General features: G+C 32.5%; 3 protein-coding genes across 9 annotated transcripts; all 3 read left to right on the top strand.

The window, feature by feature from the left end:
- Positions 1,156–9,285, top strand: LOC109355317 (uncharacterized membrane protein At1g06890-like). 3 transcript variants are annotated; one of them, XR_002108649.1, is made up of 9 exons: positions 2,308–2,452; positions 2,550–2,734; positions 2,833–2,900; positions 3,041–3,173; positions 3,304–3,465; positions 3,665–3,937; positions 4,286–4,450; positions 5,587–5,588; positions 9,273–9,285. XR_002108649.1 is itself a non-coding variant. In XM_019598406.1 (8 exons), the coding sequence occupies exons 2-8, from the start codon at positions 2,332–2,334 to the stop codon at positions 4,388–4,390; spliced, it is 1,047 nt and encodes a 348-aa protein (XP_019453951.1). In that variant the 5' UTR covers positions 1,156–1,571; positions 2,327–2,331; the 3' UTR covers positions 4,391–4,557. The 3 variants fall into 3 exon arrangements, 2 of the variants coding, with proteins under 2 accessions (XP_019453951.1, XP_019453950.1); XM_019598406.1 differs by lacking the exons at positions 5,587–5,588; positions 9,273–9,285 and adding an exon at positions 1,156–1,571 and having other exon boundaries at positions 2,327–2,452; positions 4,286–4,557; XM_019598405.1 differs by lacking the exons at positions 5,587–5,588; positions 9,273–9,285 and having other exon boundaries at positions 4,286–4,557.
- LOC109355316 (protein-tyrosine sulfotransferase-like) lies at positions 6,189–12,591 on the top strand. Of its 2 annotated transcripts, none has more exons than XM_019598403.1 (12): positions 6,189–6,309; positions 6,413–6,578; positions 6,685–6,756; positions 8,298–8,586; positions 9,398–9,553; positions 9,984–10,088; positions 10,195–10,336; positions 10,629–10,675; positions 10,763–10,831; positions 10,931–11,050; positions 11,627–11,758; positions 12,303–12,591. In XM_019598403.1, the coding sequence occupies exons 1-12, from the start codon at positions 6,213–6,215 to the stop codon at positions 12,459–12,461; spliced, it is 1,554 nt and encodes a 517-aa protein (XP_019453948.1). In that variant the 5' UTR covers positions 6,189–6,212; the 3' UTR covers positions 12,462–12,591. The 2 variants fall into 2 exon arrangements, with proteins under 2 accessions (XP_019453948.1, XP_019453949.1); XM_019598404.1 differs by having other exon boundaries at positions 9,413–9,553.
- Positions 13,442–16,998, top strand: LOC109355318 (GATA transcription factor 11-like). 4 transcript variants are annotated; one of them, XM_019598409.1, is made up of 3 exons: positions 13,442–13,588; positions 14,133–14,398; positions 16,195–16,998. In XM_019598409.1, the coding sequence occupies exons 2-3, from the start codon at positions 14,147–14,149 to the stop codon at positions 16,810–16,812; spliced, it is 870 nt and encodes a 289-aa protein (XP_019453954.1). In that variant the 5' UTR covers positions 13,442–13,588; positions 14,133–14,146; the 3' UTR covers positions 16,813–16,998. The 4 variants fall into 4 exon arrangements, with proteins under 4 accessions (XP_019453954.1, XP_019453955.1, XP_019453953.1 ...); XM_019598410.1 differs by having other exon boundaries at positions 13,500–13,518; XM_019598408.1 differs by lacking the exon at positions 13,442–13,588 and adding an exon at positions 13,717–13,803 and having other exon boundaries at positions 14,133–14,377.

Genomic DNA, 25,425 nt, shown 5'->3' on the forward strand with positions numbered 1-25,425 from the left:
GATTTGTTTATTACCTGTCATGAGCATTTTATTCTGATGTCCTTAACTGTTTTTGTTATTTATTTTCTAAGCTGGTATTTCTTATTTTTACATTATTACTCCAATCCTTATGAACAAGGATCTTCTTCCCTCATTCCAGGTAGATATCTCGTGAGTCAAACAACAACAACCAAATCTTTATTCCACTAGTCATGATAATATAAAAGATTAATGCCATACCAAGGTGACATTGCATTAAGCATACAATTTACAAGTTAACAACCACATGATCAGAATCACATGCAGAAAGTGAGATATTCTAAGGAAGGAGCAAATAATAAGCACTATAGTGATTAGTGAGACTATGAAAGTCTTATTTAGCAGGGTATGCTAGACAATCATGTAAAACATAAAATACAATAGAGTAAAAGAAAACGAAAAAAACAGACAAAAAACACAAACTCTTGGTTTCACAAGCACAACACCTAACTATAAAAAATGAACATAAAGAAGACTAAGAATCCAGAGATGAGGAAGAGGATGAACCACTCAATCAGGACAAAATATTCTGGCAAGTATGTTATCAGGATTAGATTCCACAAGGTCTTTGCAGAAGAAAAAAATTATATATGGCATACATGTCAATATCAACTTTGACACTAGAACCTAACAGGTTACATATAACCACACTTTTTTTGTTTTTTCCTTTAAGAACATATATATCATTCAACAAATGGAAGAAAGATGTGAACATGAAATACTTATTTTGGAATCAGGAGTGTAGTTGAATTGGGTTGGAGCATGTTGCTTGAAATGGCAGACACTTCCCCTAAAAATATATGTTAATGGTTTGGCTCACCTTCCTGACTTGTGACCCAAGACACATTTATGAAAGCTGTGGGACACAAGTGTTTGTTAATGTAATTCTGCTGCATCCAACTCCTGATTTTAACATCTCATCTGTGTCCTGTCCTCTGCATTATATTCTCACTTATTTATTTGTTATTTACTTTTTTCCTCAATTATCAATATAGTTAAAGAACTTTGGTTTCATAATGAAAAGGATGTTTGAAATTCCTCTATTACTTATTTTTTGAAACTGCACCATGAAAAAATTGGACTTTAGGCTACAAAACTAACAAAAACTTAACTTATAATATACCCATTTAAAAAACTTGAACTAATTAGAAAATAAACTTATAGGAGAGTTATGAGTCATATGAGTTCTCTCAAACAAGTTTCCCATCATAAACAAGAGCAATATGCTGAATAACCATGCTTGCTTTCTTTTGCTTCAAATGGCCGTTAACTTGGTTAAGTAAGCCACCCGCCACTTCACACCAAACCAGACACAAACTCAACCAACATCTTCTCTCATCAAAAATAAAATACCCACTAAAGATGCATCCTCAAACAATCTACCTATCTCTTTAGTCTCTAGATTAGGAATTTAGAGCTCTGTGTGCTTACAATACACAATCCCTGTTGTTTTCAACTCTTGCTCACAAGTTACAACTTGAGGTGTGATCTTCTGGAGTTGTAGGAGCACTTACACACTTAGAGAAAGCTATTTCTTCATTCTTCAAATTAAGGTATGTCATGTTAACAACTCAGTTCTAGTTCCATATGGGCCATGCCCTTGTGCTCAACTTGGTTTTCTAGTACTTTGTTATCACTTTCTGGGTTACCAGCACAAACTGCATGGACCATAAGTACATAGCATTATTGGTTGTAGCCTCACCTTAAGTTAATTAGATTATCATTTAATAAAGAGTGCCTTTCTCATAAACAAGGACTTAATTGCATGAACCGTAATCTTTAGACAAATTGAGATGCATTTAAAACAAAAGAAAAATGCACAAAACCCTTTTGAGCCGAGTGCAAAGCTAGAAATGGACAAATATTTCTAAACCATTTACTTGGAAAGTTTTGTAGTTATCTGAACACTTAGATACCTCACTCACATTTATACACAGTAAATTCTCATTTTAGTTATTTTAAGACAATACATGGTTACACTCATAGTTATGTGGTTCGCGGTACCAGTTTCAATGTACCATACCCGATTATATATAGTTCATCACTTTTTACATTAATATTTCTCTAATGGTGTTTATTTTGATGTACTTAATATTAATTCTGGTTTCAGTTTTTGTTCCTTTTCCTTTTCTAAATCCTAGAAAATAACACTGCAGAAATTTTTCTGTCCATGAAAAGCGATTAATTAATGCCTTTGCACCCTTGAACTCACTAATGATCATAGCCACTAATTCTCCACATTATGTATGTTTATGATAAAATACTTGGAGTCCTGCACTAAGAAAAACTATGAAAAATAAATTTTCAGAAAAAATGGGAGAGATGCCAAGTATCCAAGTGGGAGTTATTAGTGCACTGTTTCTCTCTGTGGCTTCCTCTGTCTCTATAGTCATCTGCAATAAAGCTTTGATGAGCAATCTTGGTTTCCCTTTTGGTAAGTTTTCATTTTGCCACCTCTATAAAATTGTGTACTCTTAATGATAAAGTAAAAGCCAATTCTTAACCATTTCTTTTTGTTCCATTTTGGCCAGCCACAACACTTACAAGTTGGCATTTGATGGTTACATTTTGCACTCTTCATGTGGCTCAACGCTTCAATCTGTTCGAGGCTAAGCCTGTTGACATGAAGACGGTCATGTTTTTCGGGGTTCTAAATGGTGTATCCATTGGATTTCTTAACTTGAGCCTTGGCTTCAATTCCATTGGATTCTACCAGGTTTACTTCAATATACCACAACTTATATGTAAAATATGTTGTGTTGTCTGCTGAACTATTTTGCATATGTATTGATTTTGGTGCTCATTTTGTTGCAGATGACAAAACTTGCAATCATACCATTCACGGTAATGCTAGAAACTCTTTTTCTCAAGAAGCAGTTCAGGTCAGTATTTTAAATTGCAGTCATTGCAGCCATTGCGATGCGAATTGTTGCCGTTGCTCATAATATTAATATTGAAATTATACATAACATTAATCATGCATGCTAACTTTTGGTAAATTTCTTTGCAACTATATGTGCAGCTCAAAAATAAAGTTGTCCCTTTTCCTCCTACTTGTTGGAGTTGGCATTGCCTCTATCACAGACCTTCAGCTCAATTTCCTTGGAACCATTCTTTCCCTTCTAGCTATCATAACCACATGTGTTGGCCAAATTGTAAACATTACTACTCCTTCTTCATGTTCTAGCATGTATTTATTGTTATTAACTAATGATAATGGCTTAGAAACTTACTAGATTTAAAGCTGAAGAGGTTGTTAATTCTTAACCTTGTTGCACAATTCAGCTTACCAACACAATACAGAAGAAGCTTAATGTCTCTTCCACACAGCTGCTCTACCAATCTGCCCCATTCCAAGCAGCAATTCTTTTTGTTTCGGGTCCTCTCGTGGATCAGATGCTAACGAAACAAAATGTATTTGCCTACAAATATTCTCCTATAGTCTTGGTAAGTATATCAAATATCACTCCTTACTATATGTTAGGCTAAGTTTTTGGATTTTGGAAGAGCTTATTTTAGCTTAAACAGCTTAAGAAAATAACTTATGACCTTCTTATAAGTCTTGTTAACTTATTTCAACAAGCTTATTAGAGAAGCTTATGAAAACAATTGCTCAAATGTTTATTGTTTCTCTTATTTTCTTCAGGGATTCATCATCTTGTCCTGTTTGATAGCTGTTTCTGTGAATTTCAGCACATTTCTAGTTATAGGCAAAACATCTCCTGTAACTTATCAAGTATTAGGCCACCTAAAGACATGTCTTGTTCTAGCATTTGGATTCACATTACTTCATGACCCTTTTACTGAGAGGAACCTTATTGGAATACTTGTTGCTATTTTTGGAATGGGCTTGTATTCTTATTTCTGTACTCAGGACAACAAAAAGAAACACTCCATTGATCCACCATTGGCATCTCAGGTACTATATCATTATCTCTCTACCCCTTTGTTTCTTTTGTTTATTAACGGTCTGTTTGCGAGTTGAGTTTAGAAATTGAAAGCTTCGTAGCCATGAAATATACTTGTGATACGGCTCTGGAGCCTTCATTTTCCCTTCCTTCCCCTCCAAAACACAACTCGTTGCGAATTGAGCTTTGGAAGGGAATGCCATGAAATACACTTCTGATGGCTCTGAAGCCTTCTATTTTCCTTCAAAACTCTACTCGTAAACAGCCCTTAAAGTTTCCTTTGTAGTTTCTGCTCACCATGATGCTTATCTATCTAGATGTTTGTAAGAACTTGGTTATTTATCCATGATTATTTACAGGTTAAGGATAAAGATAACCCACCATTTTTAGCTGGGAAAAACATAGGCATTCAAGAAAATGAGAGTCATGAGGCTAAGAAATTAAGCAAGGAGTCTCTTGTTTAAAACAACATGCCAAGGGTTGTTTCAATGTTTAGGCACCTTGATGTGTGTAAATCAAGTTTTGTTTAATAAAGATTATTACTATATGTAATTGTAAGTCAGTGAATTTCTTTTACTATATACCAACATTGCATGTTATATAGTCCAGGCAATATAGTTTTTTGTTGAAATTGTAATATTTTTTCTTCTGTTAATTAAAATGACAGACTACATCAATTATTGTGGTTCATAACAAAACTGTGGTCAATAACACACAGACACCTTTAAATTTCACTTTTTGATTGAATATAACTAGTGTAATTTAAAATTAAAATTAAATATAATTAGTGTAATTTAATTTGGTAGGTGTAAACTAATCCCCTCCTGCATATATATATATAGTAGTGGAGCCACTTGTCTCCTAAAATTAGTCTCCGAATTGAAATAAAAATAAACAAAGAGCAAAAGATATATACACTGATTTTTATACTGTTACTACATTTTTTATTTTTTTATCATTATTAACTTTTAAATAAAAGTAATACAAATAAATGATAGATGATGCATTGACCGTATATAAATCTTTACACCTTAGTATATAGATTTTACCCTCATAAATAAAACTTGTTAACACTTAAGGGTAGCATAATTTGTTTTCTTAGATCATAAGGTTGTCTAGTTCTAGTAACTACTTCAATTTTAAGGGAAAGTTATTATTAGAAAATATAAGCTGAAGATATTTGTTTTTATAAACTCTCATTTGCAACTTCAGATTATTTTTTGCAATATTATTTTCACTTTCAATTCTATTTTCTTATTAAATCGTTCTCAAATAAACTAACAAACAAATATTATTAATAAGATCATTTTATTTAAAAATAATTCTTTTTACATGTTCCAAAACTTTCAACTACTATATCAACAACTTTTTCTTCCATTTTCGATCTACCTTCACTTTTCCTTTTATCTTTAATATGATGTGGAATATAATATATACTCGTTACTTTATCTAAATAAGTATCTATTATATTCCACTACTATATAATTAGATATACTTTATCTTATAATTTTTGTATGTATTATAAAATCAAATTTATGTATTAATTAATAGTTATCTAGGATTATATAATTTTACTTTAGGAAAAAAATATTAAAAGCAAAATAAGAAAACAAAATCAAGGTAATAATTATTTCAAGTTTTGGCTTTATATATAACATAGAAGTATAAATATAGATATCTTTAGCTAAAAAGCCAGATTAAAAAATAAACACATTAAATGTGCATGATCACTAAAATAAAAAAACAAATATGCTAAAAGTTTAAAAAACAAATTTTTTTACATAATAGTTAAGTGGAGAAGAGAATCTTATCTAATGATTTTTAAGTTTTGTAAATAGAAAATGTACAATTTAAGTAACTAAATAAAAAAGAGAATAAAATATCTTTTTATATTATAAGATAATTTTTTCTTTATCTACTAGTAAAACTGTAAAAGTATGACATATATATTATTTTGCTTAATTTTAAAATATTTTTATAAAAAATAATTAAATATGATAAATGTCATAATTTTAATGGCTAAATGATAACTTATTTTCTTATACTAGAAAATACATTATTTAGTAAAAAAATGCACAATTCATTTTCACCTATCTAATCATGGATGGGGTAATAATTACTTTACTTGTAATGTTAAAAAACGACTTAATTATAGTCTTAGTCAAATCCATGTTTGTTTTGTTATTTCCATTTTTTATTTTTCAAATGGTTATTTATTTATTATTACTTTTTTGGACTTCAAAACAAACTGAATCCCTTGTTTTACCATTTTGCCCTTTCAGTTGAATGAAGGTACACTTCATTCTTCACTCTTTCAACGCTTCGTGTATGGATCATAGTACTCTCAAATTCTGCGTGTTACTGATTCTTGTTGGATTCTTAGGTAGAATGCTGCATCATCCTTTTCCTTCTATTTATTGGTTTTTTAGTTTTATTTTGATTTGAAATGTTATTTGATATTTGCTTTGTTATATTTGGTACTATAGTGAATGTTTCTTTCGCGAAAAATGATTTTGAAAATTGCAAAAGAATTGTGAAGGTTTGGGCAGATTCTTCACTTGATCAAGAAATCGGAGAAGATAAGCATAAACTGAGAGATTTGCTGTTTTTCCTCCATGTTCCTAGAACGGGAGGGCGCACATATTTTCACTGGTAATGATTCGATAATTGTGCAGTTAAAGCATCTGAAAAAAGTTTAAGTACTTTTATTCACTAATTCATTAACCTATGTTTCTGGTTGTATGTGTTATTTCTGCAGTTTTTTGAAGAAATTGTATCCTAGCTATCTAGAATGCCCTCGCTCATATGATAAGTTGCGCTTTGATCCAAGGTGCTGCCTCAATTCTTTCTATCATCTACTGAAGCATACTTCATTGTTTTAATATTTTCCTTCAATTATTATACACGTATGTGAGGGTGAGAATCAGCGCAATGGTAAGGTTGCTGCTAAGTGACCAAGAGATCATGAGTTTAAACCCTGGAAACAGTTTCTCCACTCGCGGAAATAAAACTGCGTACATGTACCATCTCCGGACTAGGTAGGAGACTCATGTACTGGACCGCCCTTTTATTATATCAACTCGTGGATGTTTTCTACTACATTATTGCCAAATGGCAAAAAGTTATGTACAATAATTGACTTTGTTTCCAAAATACCCTTATTTACTCAAACAATTTGAGTGAAAAGAGAAAATGATTTAGTTTCATTAATGAATTGTAGCTTTGGTAAATGTGAAACAATTATTGACAAATGTAATGATGTTTTCACCTTTCTTAATCCCCTGAAGTTGTACTTGTGTTTATTTGTAAAATTTGGTAGCTATTCTATTGTAAGCGGCTCTGTCTAGCAGAGCTGTGGGTTTGTTGATTTGATGCTAATGCTTTTTGACAATAAAGTCACAAGATTTAGGAGTGCTCTAGGTAGCCTTTTTAAGCTGCTAAGACCATTAACTGTGATACATGGCTTCAAATTCAGAATGAGTGTGGGTGGATGGGTAGGGGCATTGAATTTTCAAAAACTTTAAGCAGGAACTAAAGAAAAGAGAATCAATTCAAAAAGAATCATATAAACGGTTTGTATTGAGGTCAGGCCACAGCAAGATAGAAACTAAGCGATTATGTAATTAAAGCAACTCTTAAATATGTTTTGTGAATGAAAACAACAAGATTTGCAGAATGTGTTGATAAACAAAACAAATAAGAGAGATGGGTAGAAGAGCAAGCACACTGATATTTATCCTGGTTCAGTCACCAACCACTTGCAACTTGCGTATAATACCCAAGGAAATTAGCTTGGGATTTTGCACTAACCAAACAAGCTTTTAAAGCTTGTAACCTTACACCAAGGATCACTCTTAACCTCTAGGAGTACATCATTGTAAGACCTATGGTAGAGATATCTACTTCAAAGAGCTCCGTGGTCTGGAGATGTAACTTGCCGTGAGTTGTTATCATCAAAATCAATTCCTGAATTGTAAGCATTCACATTAAAAAATGTATAATTCCTAAAAAGGTCTTCAGCATTAATAAGTTCTGACATTCTTTTCTCTCCGAGTTTAGAACCTTGTAACTTAACATTATATTCCATCTCTGTAAATATAGATGCTCTCAGCAGCTTTGCAATTATTCTACCACACTAATTTACATATAATGCAAAGTGTTATAATATTTTTACCCAAGAAAACAACAAATGGTATTCACAACTGTTTTTTTTATTCAAATCTAAAGAAAACAACGTCGATTGTGTCACATTATTCTCACCAGTAGTCCTAGTCCATTGTTGAAAAGCCACATTCCACATGCAAAACTCCATTATAAAATCCAACGCATATTGCTTATTTATTGTTTTATATTACTTTCCTGAATTTGCAGGGAGAAAAATTGCAGGCTGTTAGTTACACATGATGACTATAGCATGATACCCAAACTTCCAAGGCAGAAAACTTCTGTTGTTACCATACTTAGGGATCCAATTGATCGCGTCTTTAGCACTTATGAATTTTCAATAGAGGTTGCAGCTAGATTTTTGGTGCATCCAAACTTGACATCTGCGACACAGATGACTAAACGCTTGCGCTCTAAGAGTAAAGGAGTAAGTACGCTGGATATCTGGCCATGGAAGTATCTGGTTCCATGGATGAGGGAAGACCTATTTGCTAGGGTAAATTTTACTTCACCTATTTCCAATATTGCCAGTTGTTGAATACTTTTTCCATACTTCTAAGTTTATGTAAGGTTGTCAAAGAGTCATATTGCTGATATGCTGTAACTTGTATTGAAGAGCATGTAGCCTGATTCTTGCATGTAAAAGTGATCTAGGAAAAGTTGTCTACTTTCAAGTTGATAACTTGCTTCCTATGTTATGGTTTTGGATGTAGATGTGTTTAAATATGCCATTGTAGCCAGTCTTCTATTTTTTTTTAACATGGATGTACCACCATACCAGTCACTAAAGTTGTCAAAAAGGAAGTGAATTCTTCACTTTATGGTGCCTTTCTGTTTGCTTATTTGTTAATACGGCCATTACTTTTTAAATAAGTTGTTTCATATTTTGGCAAAATGGGCATATTAGTCATTATCTTTATATTTCTTTTTTCAAGTTGGTTCCCTGTCTTTCATTTTTGCCAATTTAGTCTCATAAGTTTCAAATCATCAACCTTTGTGCCACTCCAGAACGATTTGGATACAAATCCTAATGGAAGTGATGACTTGTTATTGACATTGATGACATGGTTATGATGTAGTTATGCCATGTTGATGATGTGGTATCACTAGTTAATAAATAATAACACATAACACATCATTGCTTCTTTTAGTGGGGTTGATAGAAGTATGATCAATGACCAGAGTAATTGAAAGTTTGAAACAAAAATAAAAAACTGGGAACAAAATTGTAAATGGAATTAAAGATAAGGGATCAAAATGCCTATTTTGCCTCCATATTTCTATTGGTGTATATATGACTGGTGTAGACCTTAAATGGACAGAGAGATGCTAGGTATAGTAGGGGACTGAATACCACGGAGAGCAATGATTCCTATGACATGGAAGACTTTGCGATGCCATTAAAAGAATACATCAATCATCCCGCGGCTGGGGATGTTGTGCATAACGGAGCAACATTCCAGGTACTTCACCTTATGTATCTTGTACAGTTTGGAGATTCTCATGCTTCATCAATTTCTGTAAATGATATGTTTTACTGTTTTCAGAAATCTTAATTCTAGTAGAATATGTTCCCAATATCCATGTTTTGTTCTTAGGCTATTAATGATTGCCACAAAATTCAGATGCATATATTTTGTATAGCTGCAAGACCCATTTTAATTACCGGTTTATTGTTGGACAACCCACTCTCAGCTTATGTCTCACCATAGTTTTCTGTTGTATACTACTTGGCAAGCATGGTGCACATGGGGAGTGCTTAATTTTAGTTGTATATCCTGCAAAATTAAGTCCTCTAATGCAATTAAAAAGCCCAAATCTTGTATTTACAGAATTTCTTGGTAATAATGTATAATATACGTAACAAGATTTGATGGACTGTTACATTTTTAGGTTGCTGGTTTGACAAACAATTCTTATATAGCAGAAGCACATGAAGTGCGCCATTGTGTACAGAAGTATAAGATTCTTGGCAAGTTTGTGCTACAGGTTGCGAAGGTAATAGATAAATTTTTGAAGTTGTGATAATTATATGAATGTAGTTTGCTTCTCCTGCTGTTCCCTTTCTCAACACAGTTATGGCATGTGCTTGTACATCTTGCAGAAGAGACTGGATGATATGTTATATGTTGGTCTTACTGAGGAGCACAGAGAATCTGCTACAATGTTTGCAAATGTAGTTGGTGCTCAGGTGATATCACAGCTTAATGCACCAAACTCTAGCCTGGATATTGGTGATAAGATAGGTTAGTGTTGCATAAACACTTCATATTTCATCCGAACTTTTTCTTAAGTTACAAAGGCAGAGCAGACATTTAAAATGGTACAGAATTTTGAGCATGATGCTAGTGCTCATATTCTTGCTTGCAAATGTGTTTTTAGATGCTACGGCCTATGGGTGGGTGTGTCAAGTATCATATTTTGAACTGAACTTTTGTGTTGACCTAAAGTATTTTGGTGTTAACCTTTTATCATCTTCGCCAGAGATTGGGTTTTATTTTCATGACATATGGCATTGATCATATATTTTTACTACAGAGCAGAGATCATTTTCGGATTCTGATCCTCATAGCAGTGAACATCAGGTAAGAAGCATCTTTTTCAAGGAGGAACTTAGTTATTGAAATTGGAATATGGGTAGCATTCTTACAACATTTCTCACTGCAAGACAGAATAGCACATCAGATAGGGGAGCAAGTAAAGTTACTTCAAGTGACAGTGGAGAAGCAACAGAATTAAATGTAAGCTTGTTTCCTTAGCAAGTATGGTGGTTTTATGGACTTATCAGACATTATCTGATTCTCATCTTTAACAGTATGCTGGTGTTTCTTTGATCTTAGATGACAGTTGGAGAGCTCATGAATTCTTATGAAGGCTGTACTTCTAATTTACGGAAGTCTTATTCAGGCCGACGCATCGCTTCTTTAAAGAGGATTTCTCCGGTCAATTTTTCAAGGGAGGTGGGCTTAACAGATCTAATGCTAACATAATATTCTCTTAACATCATTATATTAATACCAATTTTTTATGTTTGCATTATGCACGCTTTCAATATGCAAACTTTTATATCATTAGATTCCTGCACAGGCTTTGAAAACTGCATGGTTGGTTTAACATTGACTTTTGCTTACATTTTAGCTGGAGATATCATGATTTTGTGCTAGAGCTTCTTGACAAGAGTAAACCATACCATACACCTGTAATTAATCTTGGTGTCCATACTTTGGTTATATTTCTGAAACTCAAGACAAGATAATTTGCCATGTATACCACATCCTTTTTCATACTCGTATTTGTGGCGCAGAGTCGTAAATGCAAATCATATTTCATGTGTAAATATTGGAACTTATGAATATGGGACAGGTTATATGAATTGTATGGTTGTTGTCTCTTTTTGTAGACTTACCAGTTTCCAATGACCTTGAGTACATAATGTTATTAATGCTACTGTTTGACTTGGGTGTTAGAGAATTCTACAGCCTTTTGTTAGTCTGTACTCAGTGTTATCCTTTTTTGATGACTTTTATATTTTACAGGCACGTCTTGAGGTTTCTGAAGAGGTTCTCCAGGAGATACGGTCTCTTAATGACCTTGACATAGAACTGTACGAGTATGCGCGAGCCATTTTTTATAGGCAACATAAAACTACATTGCAGACATTTACTGAGGTATGACTATTGAAGATTTGACATACTCTCTCTTCAGATGTTTTGGTATAGAATATTTTTTACATATAAGTAGCTAATAATGCTTGCAAAATCATGGTCACATCTGTAACTTCCAGAGTTGATGCCTCTCATTATTTATGGATGCAAATTTTATCGTAATACAACAAATTGCTGTAAACGATTTACTCAAAATAATCATATGGTTTCAAAATTAACACAATTTTTGGCTTCACCTGTTTTAGATTTTAATAAAACCATGTCTTTGAATCCAGATGACTTGATTGATATCTTTCATTGTAAAAAAAATTTGTGTAACTTTTTAATGTGTATTTGTTGTAATGAGATAAAGTTTATGGATTTATTATATTCATAAAATAGAAAAGAAATGATTGAGATATTAGGCTCTGTAAAATTGGCTTCTTTCACAACCACAATTGGCAATTTTTAGATCTCTGCATGTTGAAGGGGGTGCAGATGCTGGAAAACTTCTGTAACTTGCATCAAGTTCTTCTGTGTCAAGAATTCTGACTATGTTAAATTGCAGGAGAGATGGAACAATATACAGAGCATCGCCTATGGCATCACCCTGTGGAAGGTCCTTCCATTAGCAATTACTTCTGTTTTCCTCCTTTTCTTATTCCTGGTAATTGTAAATGTGAGAAGAAGAACGTTGAAGACTAAGATGAAAGTAATGAAATCATAAATCTCCTGATCATAGGCTCTAAAATATTTTAAAGAACAATATCAGTAGACAGAATTCACATTCTTCCTTTTCCTTGGTTTAAGTTATTGATACTGTCATCCCAGTCTTAGATCTTAAACTGGTTTTGTTCCAAGTTTTGTCCCTTGAAGGAAGGTCTTTCATTTTTGTTTGTAATTTTCATTATGTTGGAAGCTTATTCCCTTTTACTTGGTGACAAAAAGTTGAGTACTTGTACTTCATCATCTGTGTTGGTGTTGCTTATCAAATGCACTATTAAAATGAAGATTAAGTAATTAATGACCTTCACCACAATATATTTCTCTTGATACATCTTCACCTAAAATTTCAGTGAAATAATTAAATAACACCTATTAAAAGTGTTAACAATGTTTTATTGTTTTCAGATTTTATAAATAAAAATGAAAATTCTTGAAATCATTTCTCTATGAAGATTATTAAAAACGGTGAATTCATTTCTATTTTGTAATATTTTAATAAAATGGGAATTTATCCTCTTAAGTTAGAATGTATATATTTTCTGGCTGGATACCTTTGAGTGAATTGAATGTCATCCACCATTTCTGGTCCCACGTGAAATATCACCGCCAACCAATTATTAATCGCGTGAAGAAGAAGAAAAGATGAATCAACTTTAGACCGTGATTTCAATAGTCGGTGATCCACTTAACTTAATTTCTCTACAAAAAAATGATGAATCAAATCTGTGTAACACTCAATCACAAATAATCATCAATTATTAAGTTCATCAGATCCATCTATTTATTTGTTAATTCTGCTTAAAAAACTTCCATTATTTTAGATATGTTGTCATGTGTAACGTTTTTTCTTTATGTTTTGAATCGGTGGATTAAGAAACATATCACATGGGAATATGGAATGCAAGGAAACAACAATTATTTATATTTATATAATTATTATTATCATTACTACTATTCATATAGAACATTATTATTTATTTAACAGTTAAAGAGTTTTAGACAGCACAAAAACACGGAACAAAGATGAGGGCTTCCACATGGTAGCGCCGCCGCTTACGGTGTACTAAAACAAAACAGAAACTTTCTAAACAAACTTGTTCACTTTCACATATCTCATCTTCTCTCACTGTGAGTGTCTCAAAATATCTAAACTTTTTATTACACTTAACAAAACCCATATTTCTATAACTACTTTTTTTTTGCTTCGCCGCTTTTTTTTTAAAAAAATAAATAAATAAATTTAGTTATGTCTTGCTAGTTCAACTTAATACAATGTTATGATTATGGGTTTTGAATTTTGAGCATCTTATTCTGAATTTCTAGGGCAATGTTATATGCAGTAGGTAAGGTAACCATTATAGCTGCATTTATTAATATGTGGCCTATTGCACGTGGCTCACTTTAGTTTGTTTCCGGGATTTGAACTCGTGAACTTGAGGCTCACTTTATTTTGTTTCCGGGATTTGAACTCGTGAACTTGAGGCTTACTCGATTTTATTGCTTCATGTGCGTATAATCTCAGTGTCGCTAGCTAATTGCCCAATGACCCATTGTCAGACAACATATCTTTTTCATTAAATTTCTTCACTTTTTTCCTCCTTTGGTAGGTGTATATTCTAGGTTATTGTTTGTCCCCGTTTTTCTAATAATTGCTGTAATTGTTTTGGAATAGGATATATCGCTGATATGAAGGATTGTTGGTTTTTGGACAACAATTTTAATGGTCTTTCAGATGGAATTTTTGATGATGTTGTGGAGTTTTTTGATTTTCCTATAGAAGATGCAGAGACTGATGTTGTAGAAGAAGATTGGGCTGCTCAATTTAAACACCTTGAAGAACCATCTGTTGGTGTTTTTTCGATATCTTCGTTTGGGCTATGTGATACAACTCAAAATGTGACTCCAAAACTCGGGGCTGGGAGCACTTCCTCTGCTTCTGTCAGTACCCTGCACTCATTTTTGCGAAATCGATGTCTTTTGTTTGCTTAACTTCTTTTTTGATATGTTGTCCCTCGCATGATATACCGTGAAACTCGGAATTTTGCTTTAGTTCAGTTCAATTATATTTTGTGGATTAATTATGTATATACTGTTATCATGTGATACTGAGACAGCATGAATATAGCAACGTTGAAGGGCATTTTTTGATGATTTTGGCCATCGGGACCTGTTCTGAGAGTTCATTTACTTGGAATGGCCATGTCATCTGATAAAATCTATATTTTTTTAATGAATATAACTTTAAATTTTTAACCGTAGACCTTTTAGTTGAAAATGTTAATATAGTTACTTATACAAGAGAAATTTCCGCAGTCGGAATTTTTAGCAGGAATTGTGATTACTACAGTGGTGTTATGGAACTTTGTTGGATTGACAAAACTCAAAAGAGATATTGGTAACTCAATCCTAAAAGATTGGCAAACAATGATGAGTGATAGGAGAAATGAACTTTTTTTTTCTTCTTCTGAGCAATGAGAATGACCAGGAGCTGCTTATCAGAGAAGGGTAACTCCATATCTGTGGTTAAATATTTTGTGGATATTCTCTGAACTGTCAGAACATTATAGTCTTCAATCTATAAGTAGGGGAATGGCAAACATAACCCCTCCCCCTCATTGGAGTTACTACCATTATCTACAAATAGGGGAATGGCAAATATAAACTGCTAGTAACATTAGTAAACAGAAGTAAGCAATGTTGTCTTTTCTTTAGCCGGTTCTCACTTAATGTCATCTTCGGCTTTGGGCCTTCTTAGACTTTGGGTATTCTTGGCTTTGGGCCCTTTTCAGTCCAGGGAGTAAGAATCTTAATGTCTTAATATCCTTTAACTCATCTCTTTTTGCTGAAGTGTCCTTGGACTCTTTCAGATTAGAGCATTAGAGGTGTTATCAAACATCTTTGTAGCCTTTTGGCTAAGAGAAAAGATTGTTGAACGACGTTGTTCTAGTTTAGGAGGAAAACTCGATGGAGATTCAAATGCTAGAGTTCAGTTTTCATGCATTTGCTTGGCAAGCAGGATTATTGGGAAACTGTAATTGCATTACTTGCTTAAATGCCTTGATTTGTTTGAGATAAATGTACGCTTGAAACTTCTAGTAACTATTATTGGTTTGTTTATTGGATCCTTAAGAAGTAGATGGAAAGATGTGTGTTTGTGTGCTTGAACTTGGTATATGGCTGGAGACTACAGTAATGAATACCCTCCCCTTTCCCAAAGCCTTTCTTGTCTCTTGGATTTAAATTCGGGAATTTTTTAGCATCAGTGAGGTGGCTGGCTGTTACGACTATGCCTTAGCTGATCAGTGATCACAGATCTTGTGTTCATCTTTGCGGAAACTGTCATGCGGAAAGGATTAATGTTGATTAAGCTGGATTGTACAGATTGTGTAACTACACATGGTTAATAAGCAAGACTCTGCTGAATCACAACTCAAAATTGCAAGAAAACGCAAGTAGTTAACTGACAGTCTGTTTGATTCCTAATATTATTGATCTTATAGCATCTAATAATTGAAAAGTATACATGTTTTATCACGGTAACATTCCTTTCATATGATTAACTCTGGAGTATGCATGTAAATGTTGAAAGAAATTACCTGCATCCCCTCTTTCTCTTATTACTTAAAATATTATGTGCTATTGAAGATTTACCAACTTTTTTTCCACATATATAAGCATAACTATCATTATTGCATCTGATTGTTTTATATTTTGTGTCTTCCCCAATATAACAGCTGGAAAAGACTGCAGGACCAACATATGACAAAACTACGCCGAACCAGAATGTCCCTTTTAACAGCAAAGATGTGCACAAATTTCGAACATACAGCCCCGTTTCTGTTTTTGAAAGCAGTAGTTCTTCCTCAGTTGAGAACTCCAACTTTGACTTACCTGTCATCCCATTGAAGCGCCCACGAGGCAAACGTTTGCGTCTCTCGAGCTTCAATCAACTATTATCACTGCCTTTCATCTCCCCTTCGCCGGATTTTGAAACACAGGCTTCGGGTAAATTGAAAACCAGAGTAAAAAGGCAGAGGAAAAAGGATCTCTTACTACTCCCTGATCATTGTGAGATGAAGAGATTGTTGTCACAAGAGTCAGATGTCTTCGGAAAATGCACACATTGCGAGGTGACAGAGACACCACAATGGAGAGAGGGACCTATGGGTCCAAAAACCCTATGCAATGCTTGCGGGGTTCGGTACAGGTCTGGCCGGCTCTTTCCGGAGTACCGGCCTGCAGCTAGCCCCACTTTCGTAGCATCATTGCACTCAAACTCTCACAAGAAGGTCATAGAAATGAGAAGTGGAGCTATCAAAAAGACTATTAGGGGTTCTGTGTTCTCTTTGTAGTTAAACCTTCCCAGAAATTCTCTAGGATAACATTGTGTTTAGAATGATGATGAAGCAGTAGTCCTAGGAAGGATTCAATTTTTTATTGCTCTTGTATACTCTTCTGTTTAATCTTATATCGCTTAGCTTCATTTATTTTATGAAAATGGATTAGAAGAAACTAGTAACAAAGTCACTCTTTCACTGTATGGTGATAGCCATTCAGGAAATAAGGTGTTGGAATTTGTAGAGGAAGAGGATTAAATGCCACTGTTTTCTAACTCTAGAGATCATGCACTCTGGGGTAGGGCTCACAATGAATTGAATTACTCCATAATCGTTCAAAATTTAATTCGTTATTTATTTTGATAAATTTGAGTTTATGAACCAAATAAGTTGAACTTGAGTTAAAAAATTAAGCTTGTTAAATAAATTAGTTAAACTTGAGTCAAATACAATTTGTCTACCAACGGACATTGGTTCAAGTGGTACATATTTGATTCTCCTTAAGCAAAGTCTCGGGTTCGAATCTTGTGGATGGAAATAATGTCCGTGAGGAGAGTTAGACTCATATATTTGTGGATGTTCCCGGTTCAGATAGGATTGCATCCAGTGAGAAATAAAAGAAAAATACAATTTGTCTTGTTAAATTCATGAGTTAGCTCGATTATATATATACATATATATATATATATATATATATATAAATATAATCATTTGAGATGTTGAACTAAATAAATTGAGTTAATAAGTTGAATAAATAGTTCGCAAACTCATAACGAACCAAACTAATTTAAGCTGACTAGTTAAATCGGATAGTTTGTGAACTTTAATCGAACTGAATTTGAGTCAGAAACATAATTTATATTGAACTCGAGTCGAGTTTGGCATTCACAGCTAAATTGAATTATGCTATGGTTTGAATTTAGGATTTGAATTTAGGATCCTTGAAATGGTTTGGATGGTATGATACGGGGACATTGAAATCAAGGATGGATAATATCACATGTTTATGGAGAGTGAGTAGGACACAATTTATTATTGTATAACAACATCATGCATTGTTGACCCTTCAGCTTCCATCTCAATATAACAATTAATAACGTTGCTTAAGCAAAGTTTTTTTGGACGAATTTGACATGCCAACATATCAAAAGTAAAAACCATATTAGAATGTGTGTCGGTGGCAATAATCCATGTGAAAGGTGGACTTTTCATTATCAATTGGATACTAGTTCATGTGATTTTCTGCCAAATTTACCTTTATTCCTCTTCCCCTACCTTGCCAAAATAATATATTGTAATGAACCTGCTGTGACCTCAAAGTTTGACTTAATTTCATTTCAAATGTCTATTTTATGGGTAAAGACTCCATTTCATTTATTTCTGAAGACAATTTGGTCTATGAAAGGAAAATAATCCTTAAAGATGTGTATGATAGGATAATTTCATCTCTCGAAAAAATTGTGGGACAATTTAATACCTAGTAAATTGAATTGCTTCTTAGGGTGTCGTTTTTTTTCTTAATTTTTTTTAGAATTTTTCTGTGCAAAACAATGTCCTTTTGCTTAATGTATTAAACATATGCAAAACGACATCATTTTGAGCCGGAAAAAATTTAAAAAATAACAGATTGCTGACATGGCAAATTGTACACGTAGAATTGTTTATCATGATCCATGTCAACATTTAACATGTCACGCCAGTAACTCTATGACATTTAACAATGCCCACATGACGGAGGGACTAATGTGACTCAATGTTGAATTTGTAGGGGTCTAAAGTATCACTTAAATTTTCCAAGGACTAAATTGATAACGTGACTCAACATTGAATTTGAGGGACTAAATGAGTAATTACTCTTGAAATAAATTAGGTGAAGTTGAAATTTTCAAGGGCAATTATTTCTCTTAAAAAACTTTAGGTGCTATTCATTATTTTAATTTTACAAGAAACAAATTGTTCAATATGGGGAAAAAAATTAGGACTCTTGGATAATTATTTTTCTTCCTTTTTCAGGTGCTAAATTTGATGTGGTAATTTCCAGGGAATAATAAATTACTTGTTTACTCTTATTTAAAAGCCACTGTAATTTCAGGCATCACAAATCACGCATAATGGGCCATGAGCTGCATAGGGTGTAAATGAAGAGGTACACTTTTAGGCCTCATTTTTTCATTTTGGACTATAGGCTGCATCTTTTATGCTTACATAAGAAATTGTTACTGTAGGAGCTCATGCTGTTTTGACCTTCAACTTTAAGAGCATGTATTAAGCTATCTATAATACTATATATACCCTATGGCCTAAGGTCTAATCTAATGGAATTAAGTGTAAGTACACGAGTTAATCCCAAGGTACGTGCATGAATAGGATTCTTTATTTTACATAATAGTTCATACCATAACTTTCTATTTTGTTCCTACACTTCCATTACCATGACCAAATGCATTCATATCCCAGTAGAGCGTAGATTCCAAATCTTTTGCCTTTCATCTTCTGCTTATGTTTTTGTTTTAGTCATTTCTTGTATCAGAATTTTTGGATGGTGAATTCAATTCAAGCAAAAAATTCTACTTACTTTGTATTTATAGTTTGTTAATTCAAGTAAACAACAACTTTATCCTCCTAAGTTTCAACCTCCAAAGATGAAAATACCGTCCATACTTAAATATATATATATATGTCACCAAATAAATCTATAAAACTTTTAGAGCATGACATTTAAAATTTTACATCGGTTTAATTTTATATTAGGTGCTGACATTTTATGATTTTTAAAGACTCATAACACAAGTCTTTCAAGACTCGATTAATGAAATTTTTATAAGAAGACTGAATTGAAAGTTTAGTTTATTAATTACACTCTTATATTTATTATAAAGTATTCTGACCCGAATTATATATAACAAAACAAAGTAACTAGTTTTATTGTTTTAAAATACTATAATATTGACCAACGGACGTTAATTCAAGTGGTACATGCTTGATTTCCTTAAGCAATCGGATTCGAGTCTTGTGGATGGAAAAAATGTCCGCTGGGAGAGTTAACCTCACGTACCTGTGGATTTCCCGGCTCGGACAAGATTGCCTCCAGTGCGAGGATAGACGTTGGAAACCAAAAAAAATACTATAACATTGAGAAGAACATGTATTTTAGCCAAAGGAACATTGAGCTGTTCCAGGATTGGCTTTAGCATGACTTAGCCATAGTGAACCCCTTGGTAACAACCCTCTCAAACCTGATTCAGCACCATCTTAATATATGTACTGAAACATTAGCATTGGATGCGCCCTTCCAATTACTATACTCCTGTTATATGAAAGTAACAAATTAAAGCATTATCCCATTAATTAGGTAAGGTCAACTACAAAATTAATCCACACCATTAAGTTCTAGTAAAGATGAATATATATGTGTGTGTCTGTGTGTGTAACATAGTGTGAGATAACGTGTTAGATTATATCAAAAACAAAGAAAAGTATAACGAAGTGGGTGTGAGACAAGTCAGAACATGAGCATGTGGTAAGTATTAAGAGTTAATATATGAACTTGAATCAACAATGAAATTAAGAATGAAATTAAGTGAATGACTAAAGTATTAGACGCTTGTTTATGTTAGGAATAAAGATGATTTTTGTTAAGGGTTGTTAACATGGATAACTTGTATTGTAATTTTGATAATATTATTAGGAAGGAAAATGAGGTGTAAAAGAAAAGATGAGCACATGGGTAGGGGTAGAATGATAGAAGAAGAAGTAAGGAACCTAGCACACTTTTGTTCTGACTGGACATTGTAACTCTTGAGAGAATGACAAGAAGACAAGAACAAGAAATTCACGTTCTAACGTCTCTTGCATGAAAAGACATGTGTGACAAGTAGCTAGGTAGTAGTGTATTGGACAAATCAGGACTATCATATCAGTCCCACATACATTCATTCACAACACAGATTTTAGGTCTGGAATTGCTGGTGGGCTTCACCCTTTTCGTAACTTTGATTTTCATTACATTAGATGTATTACCTACCAATTCCACATTTAGAAAACAACATTATAATTGGTCTGAGATAAGAAATGAGATAATCGATCTTCTGAACGGATGATATTTGCTCATCAAAAACCTTATTTCACGCGTCTTGTGTATGACTTAGCTTCTTCTTCAATACTTAGATTTGCAAAACACAGCCTCGTTGACTTTGATTGTAATAAAATGACTATTTAATTTGCTTAGGGAAAATGTATTTCTCCTAATATAATGTACAAATATTAACAGGTTTTTTGTCTTGTCTCCCACTAAAGTTAATAAATAGGTGAATTTCTCAAATGTAGATGTTTAACCCAAAACAAAAAACTGTGTCCTTGAATGTTTATTATTAGGTGTCAAATTCAATCATATTTGAATTGTCGGTCGAGTAATATCCTTGTTGTCTTGTGGTGTATGAATTTTACAAGTTACTATTAGATTTACCCCAGTTATTGTCGGTAGTAGTGTCCTGTGAATAGAAGATGAGGACAGTATAGTACTATAGTGTATAGGGTAGGGTGTGAACTGTGATATGCATTATTTAGTATCTAATATTAACGTGTGTCTCAGTAGCTATCTACCTCACTCACCCGTGACTGAGAGAACACAACGACACAGATTCCTCATTTCTTCAAAGGTATATAGAGAGAGAGTATGTGTGTCTCATTCAAATGCAGTGGGGCCCTCACATTACGTAAGCATGTCCCCCTCCATTACCCTTTTTCTTAGTGACAAGTGTCCCACAACTACCCTTCCTAATAGAATGGGGTTGTCTCTAGCTGTTATGTTCTATTTATTAGGTTAGGGTTAGAATGGAGTTGCATCTAGCTATTATGTTCTATTCTATAGGTTAGGATTTGGGTTGTCTCTAGCTTCAGCCCTCTTATGTTTTTTACCCTTTTTAAGTGTATTTTTAACTTATGCTATCTAAAATATATATTGTACAAAATGTTATGAAAAATTAACCATCATTTTTTTTACATATTTAAAGGTGAAGTTATGTGAAAATCTACTTAAAACTATCTATTTTCTGTGTTGCATATACTATCCAATGCTTATGGGTTATATCCAGTGGTATTTTCTTCCTCATTCTCTCTTTCTGCCAGCGCCATGAAATAAGAGAAAAGGACATCTTTGCATTGTAGTCGGATTTGATTAATTGGGTTATAGCGATTATTAAGTAACTAATTCATTTCGGGGTTGTAACGAGTTTTAACAATTATTAATTGGTGCTGGTAGAATATAGTCCTTATTTTTCACAACAAAAAGCTTGTAAGATTAAATACAATTTTGGAAGGGACGTTTTTTTGGAAGAAAATAGGTACCTCATGCAACTATCTCCATTAATAAACAATAGCAAAGTTAATAAAATAAGTGATCTGCACTTGTCATGAATATTAGAAGATTAAATACACATTTTTAAACGTTATAGCTAAGTTACATATGACTCAAACCTTAAAGGTAATACACAAATTTTTGCAGTACATTTTACCATAATCTTTTTTATTTTCAACACTTCAAAGCCCATTATGAATTGTGATCAGACTCAGATTCAGACACTCACAGTAGAAGAAAGCGACCCTCTTTTTTGGTTTTGGTTTCCCTTTCTTTTCAGTTGTTGTTGTTGTTCATGGTGGCCTGTTGTTTTGGGCAACCACCAGTCACAGACAAACACAAAGGCCGAAACTTCAGTTCATTTGTCATTTTCTTTGGATCCAATTCCTGCACACTCAACTTATTTACCCATTTTGGTCAACTAAAGTTTAATTTTTTTTTACCTTTTCACATTCATAAAGAAAAGTACATATTTAGCACAGTATTTCTATTTGTTTTTTTTTTTACTTTAGCTTATTTAATCAGAACAAATTCTGTGAGAAAAAAAAGTTACTAAAAGGAGGACAGTAATTGTGTGTCTGGTTAAAGGGACCACGTACGTGAATTATAAAGGAGCAAGGCTAAAGACAAGGCAGCCAGCAAATTCCCAACTCACAGATAAAAAGAAAAGGACTAGTACTATTATTACCCTTATTATATATGAATCGATAGTATAAAGATTTTATATATTATTATTGTATAATTTATCATTATCAATATTTACTATTTTTAATTTTATATTATTTTGACTTTTTTATTAGTTTTTTTTGTATAAATCCATTTATTTCAGTAACAAACTTATTTTATGGAGAGAGAAAAGTTATCAACCAAAAAACAAAAAATAACATGTTTAATTGATTGATTTTTTTCAGTTTATAATTTCAGTGTTTCTTCACTACCACATTCCTGCAGTCCGGGTCTAAGGGACGGACAAAAATCATATAGTCTTAAACATGTTCCGAATTAATTAAGGTGAATTAAAAATAGAAAAAAAAAATATTATTTTTTTATTTTTTTAATTGATATGTCATATTTTTATTGCTAGAATAAGTTCGGAGACATAGAACAGATCCTTCCAGAGGGCTACATTAAGATTGGTCCATTCTTATAACATTCAATTATTTATTACCCCACATTTTTTCTACATGGATTATTTTTATCCATCAGTCTTTGATCTTCTTTTCTTAATTGTCTCGATAATGTGTGTCGGTGACAGTGCTGATTCTTAACCAACTGATTCTATTCTTTTTTCAAACTACATCTTTTGGCCAATTTGTCAACTATTTTCCCATTTAATCAGTTATTTAATTTTGTAAGTGCGGTAAATTATATAATGACTCTTAATTTTTATTCTCCAAAGTCCAAATCTTAAACAAATATGCTCCTTAATTTACTAATATCTTAGAATATGGTGAGAGGGTAATTGAGAATTTTCAAAATAATGTTTTTGACACACATGAATTATAACTTATCTGATAAAAATATTAGGTTTATAATGAAATGAGGTTAATTAAGTTTGGTTGAAGTCAAGTTCCTCAAAACTTGTGCCCTTTTGATGAAATGAGTTTTCGTACGTTTAATGTTCGACAAAATATATAATTATTAAATGTGTATAAATTTTTATATATAATAATGCGTAAATATTATGCTATTAATGTTTAATCTAAACTTGTAGATTGTTAGTTTCTCCATTTATCATTATGCATGAGACCCATCCAACTATTATTATTGTTATAATTTTACTTATATTTCGTTTTAATAAGGATTATTGTTTAAGGATTTAAGAAAAAAATAAAAATCATTTATTGAAAATCATAACTTAAATTTGTAAGATATTGGAAACATTATTTTGAATTCTTAAATAATGCTTTTAGATTGCTTATTAATATTGTCCTTTTATTTATTAGCACACCGACCAGCATGTCACTTGGATGCCGGTTGAAGTTCCTTAACCACATAAACAACTTTTATAAATTCATTAATTGAATGACTAATTGTATGAAAAGTTGAAAAACCGAAAATCTTAAAAATTGAATGAACAAAATCGCGTCATAAAAAAGATAGATGACCAAAAGTGTTTACTTAGAAAGAAAGAAAGAAAAATGTATATTTAAGACTTCCTTTATGTAGGTTTATGCACTTTTTATATTAAGAAAAAAAAAATTAGACACTCATATGCTTGTACTGTTAACCAACAAGATGTTGTTCTAATAGTATAAGACCATACTGAATCTTCAACGTTGAATATTCGATTCCTGGGAGTGACACTTGTTTGGAGGGATAATCAAAAACCCAAAAAAAAATTAGTTTTTTGCTGAAAAAAGTGAGAGATATCTTTGTACTATGAAAAAATATACTTGTATGGTTGGACTATGATTCATATGTTTGTTTGATCGGGTATTTACCAAAATATTTGAAGTGGGGAAAAATCGAAATTCAACATTTTGGGAAGATGTTTTGGCCCAAAATCATTTTTGGAAATCATCTTTTAACATAAATAAATGAGCCTTAAGGAGTAAGATATAAGAAAACCAAACTAAGTTTTATATTTCACAAGACAGCTCATGAATTAATGCTATGAAAGTTGAAACTCGACTCATTTATTATAAACTCCAAAATTTAAACTAAAATACCATTCATGAATAAATGGATATAACTTATTGAGCTTACTAACAAACAAAACATGCAATAACTAGCAATGCACCTAACAGCCCTGAATATAATAAATTGATGGTTAATTCAAGCTGATGGTTAATTCTTAAGCTTTTGCTGTAGCAAAGTCAGAAATCAAAAAGTTATACCTATATGCTATATATAATGCTTGATAAAATTCAGCCATATATGCACTAGCTGGTAGTTACCCTTTTGTGCCTAGTACTTTTGGCACCTTCTACCAAATTATTGCTTCCCATATGGACCTAGCTAGTTTATGTGGACCTTGTACCAAGTTATTCAAATATTCACATTAATTGGACATTATTACTGATTTTTTTCCAGTGCATATACTACATTATACCCACACAAAAAAAGATATTGTTTATATTTATTAGATGGGTTGAGATTTTCTCATACTAGACACTCCAATATTGAAATATGAAAAAAATGAGTTTGATAATTTTATATATTATTTTATTAAAAATTAAAATCTGAACTATTAAAAAATTATTCATGTGTCAGCATATGGATCCAGGAGAACAACTTAATCTCTTGAACCACATGGTGCAACAAATTAC

This window comes from Lupinus angustifolius, chromosome LG08 (genome assembly GCF_001865875.1).
Source record: "Lupinus angustifolius cultivar Tanjil chromosome LG08, LupAngTanjil_v1.0, whole genome shotgun sequence".
Taxonomy (NCBI): domain Eukaryota; kingdom Viridiplantae; phylum Streptophyta; class Magnoliopsida; order Fabales; family Fabaceae; genus Lupinus; species Lupinus angustifolius.

Excerpts from the sequence above, each read along its gene's own strand:
- LOC109355317 (XM_019598405.1), top strand. The coding sequence starts at position 2,308 with ATGAAAAATAAATTTTCAGAAAAAATGGGAGAGATGCCAAGTATCCAA. Across the intron at positions 2,735-2,832 it reads ATTCCATTGGATTCTACCAG|ATGACAAAACTTGCAATCAT; the intron begins GTTTACTTCAAT and ends ATTTTGTTGCAG. Across the intron at positions 2,901-3,040 it reads TTTCTCAAGAAGCAGTTCAG|CTCAAAAATAAAGTTGTCCC; the intron begins GTCAGTATTTTA and ends CTATATGTGCAG.
- LOC109355316 (XM_019598403.1), top strand. The coding sequence starts at position 6,213 with ATGAAGGTACACTTCATTCTTCACTCTTTCAACGCTTCGTGTATGGAT. Across the intron at positions 8,587-9,397 it reads GGGAAGACCTATTTGCTAGG|ACCTTAAATGGACAGAGAGA; the intron begins GTAAATTTTACT and ends TGACTGGTGTAG. Across the intron at positions 10,676-10,762 it reads CTCATAGCAGTGAACATCAG|AATAGCACATCAGATAGGGG; the intron begins GTAAGAAGCATC and ends ACTGCAAGACAG.
- LOC109355318 (XM_019598407.1), top strand. Across the intron at positions 14,399-16,194 it reads GGAGCACTTCCTCTGCTTCT|CTGGAAAAGACTGCAGGACC; the intron begins GTCAGTACCCTG and ends CCAATATAACAG.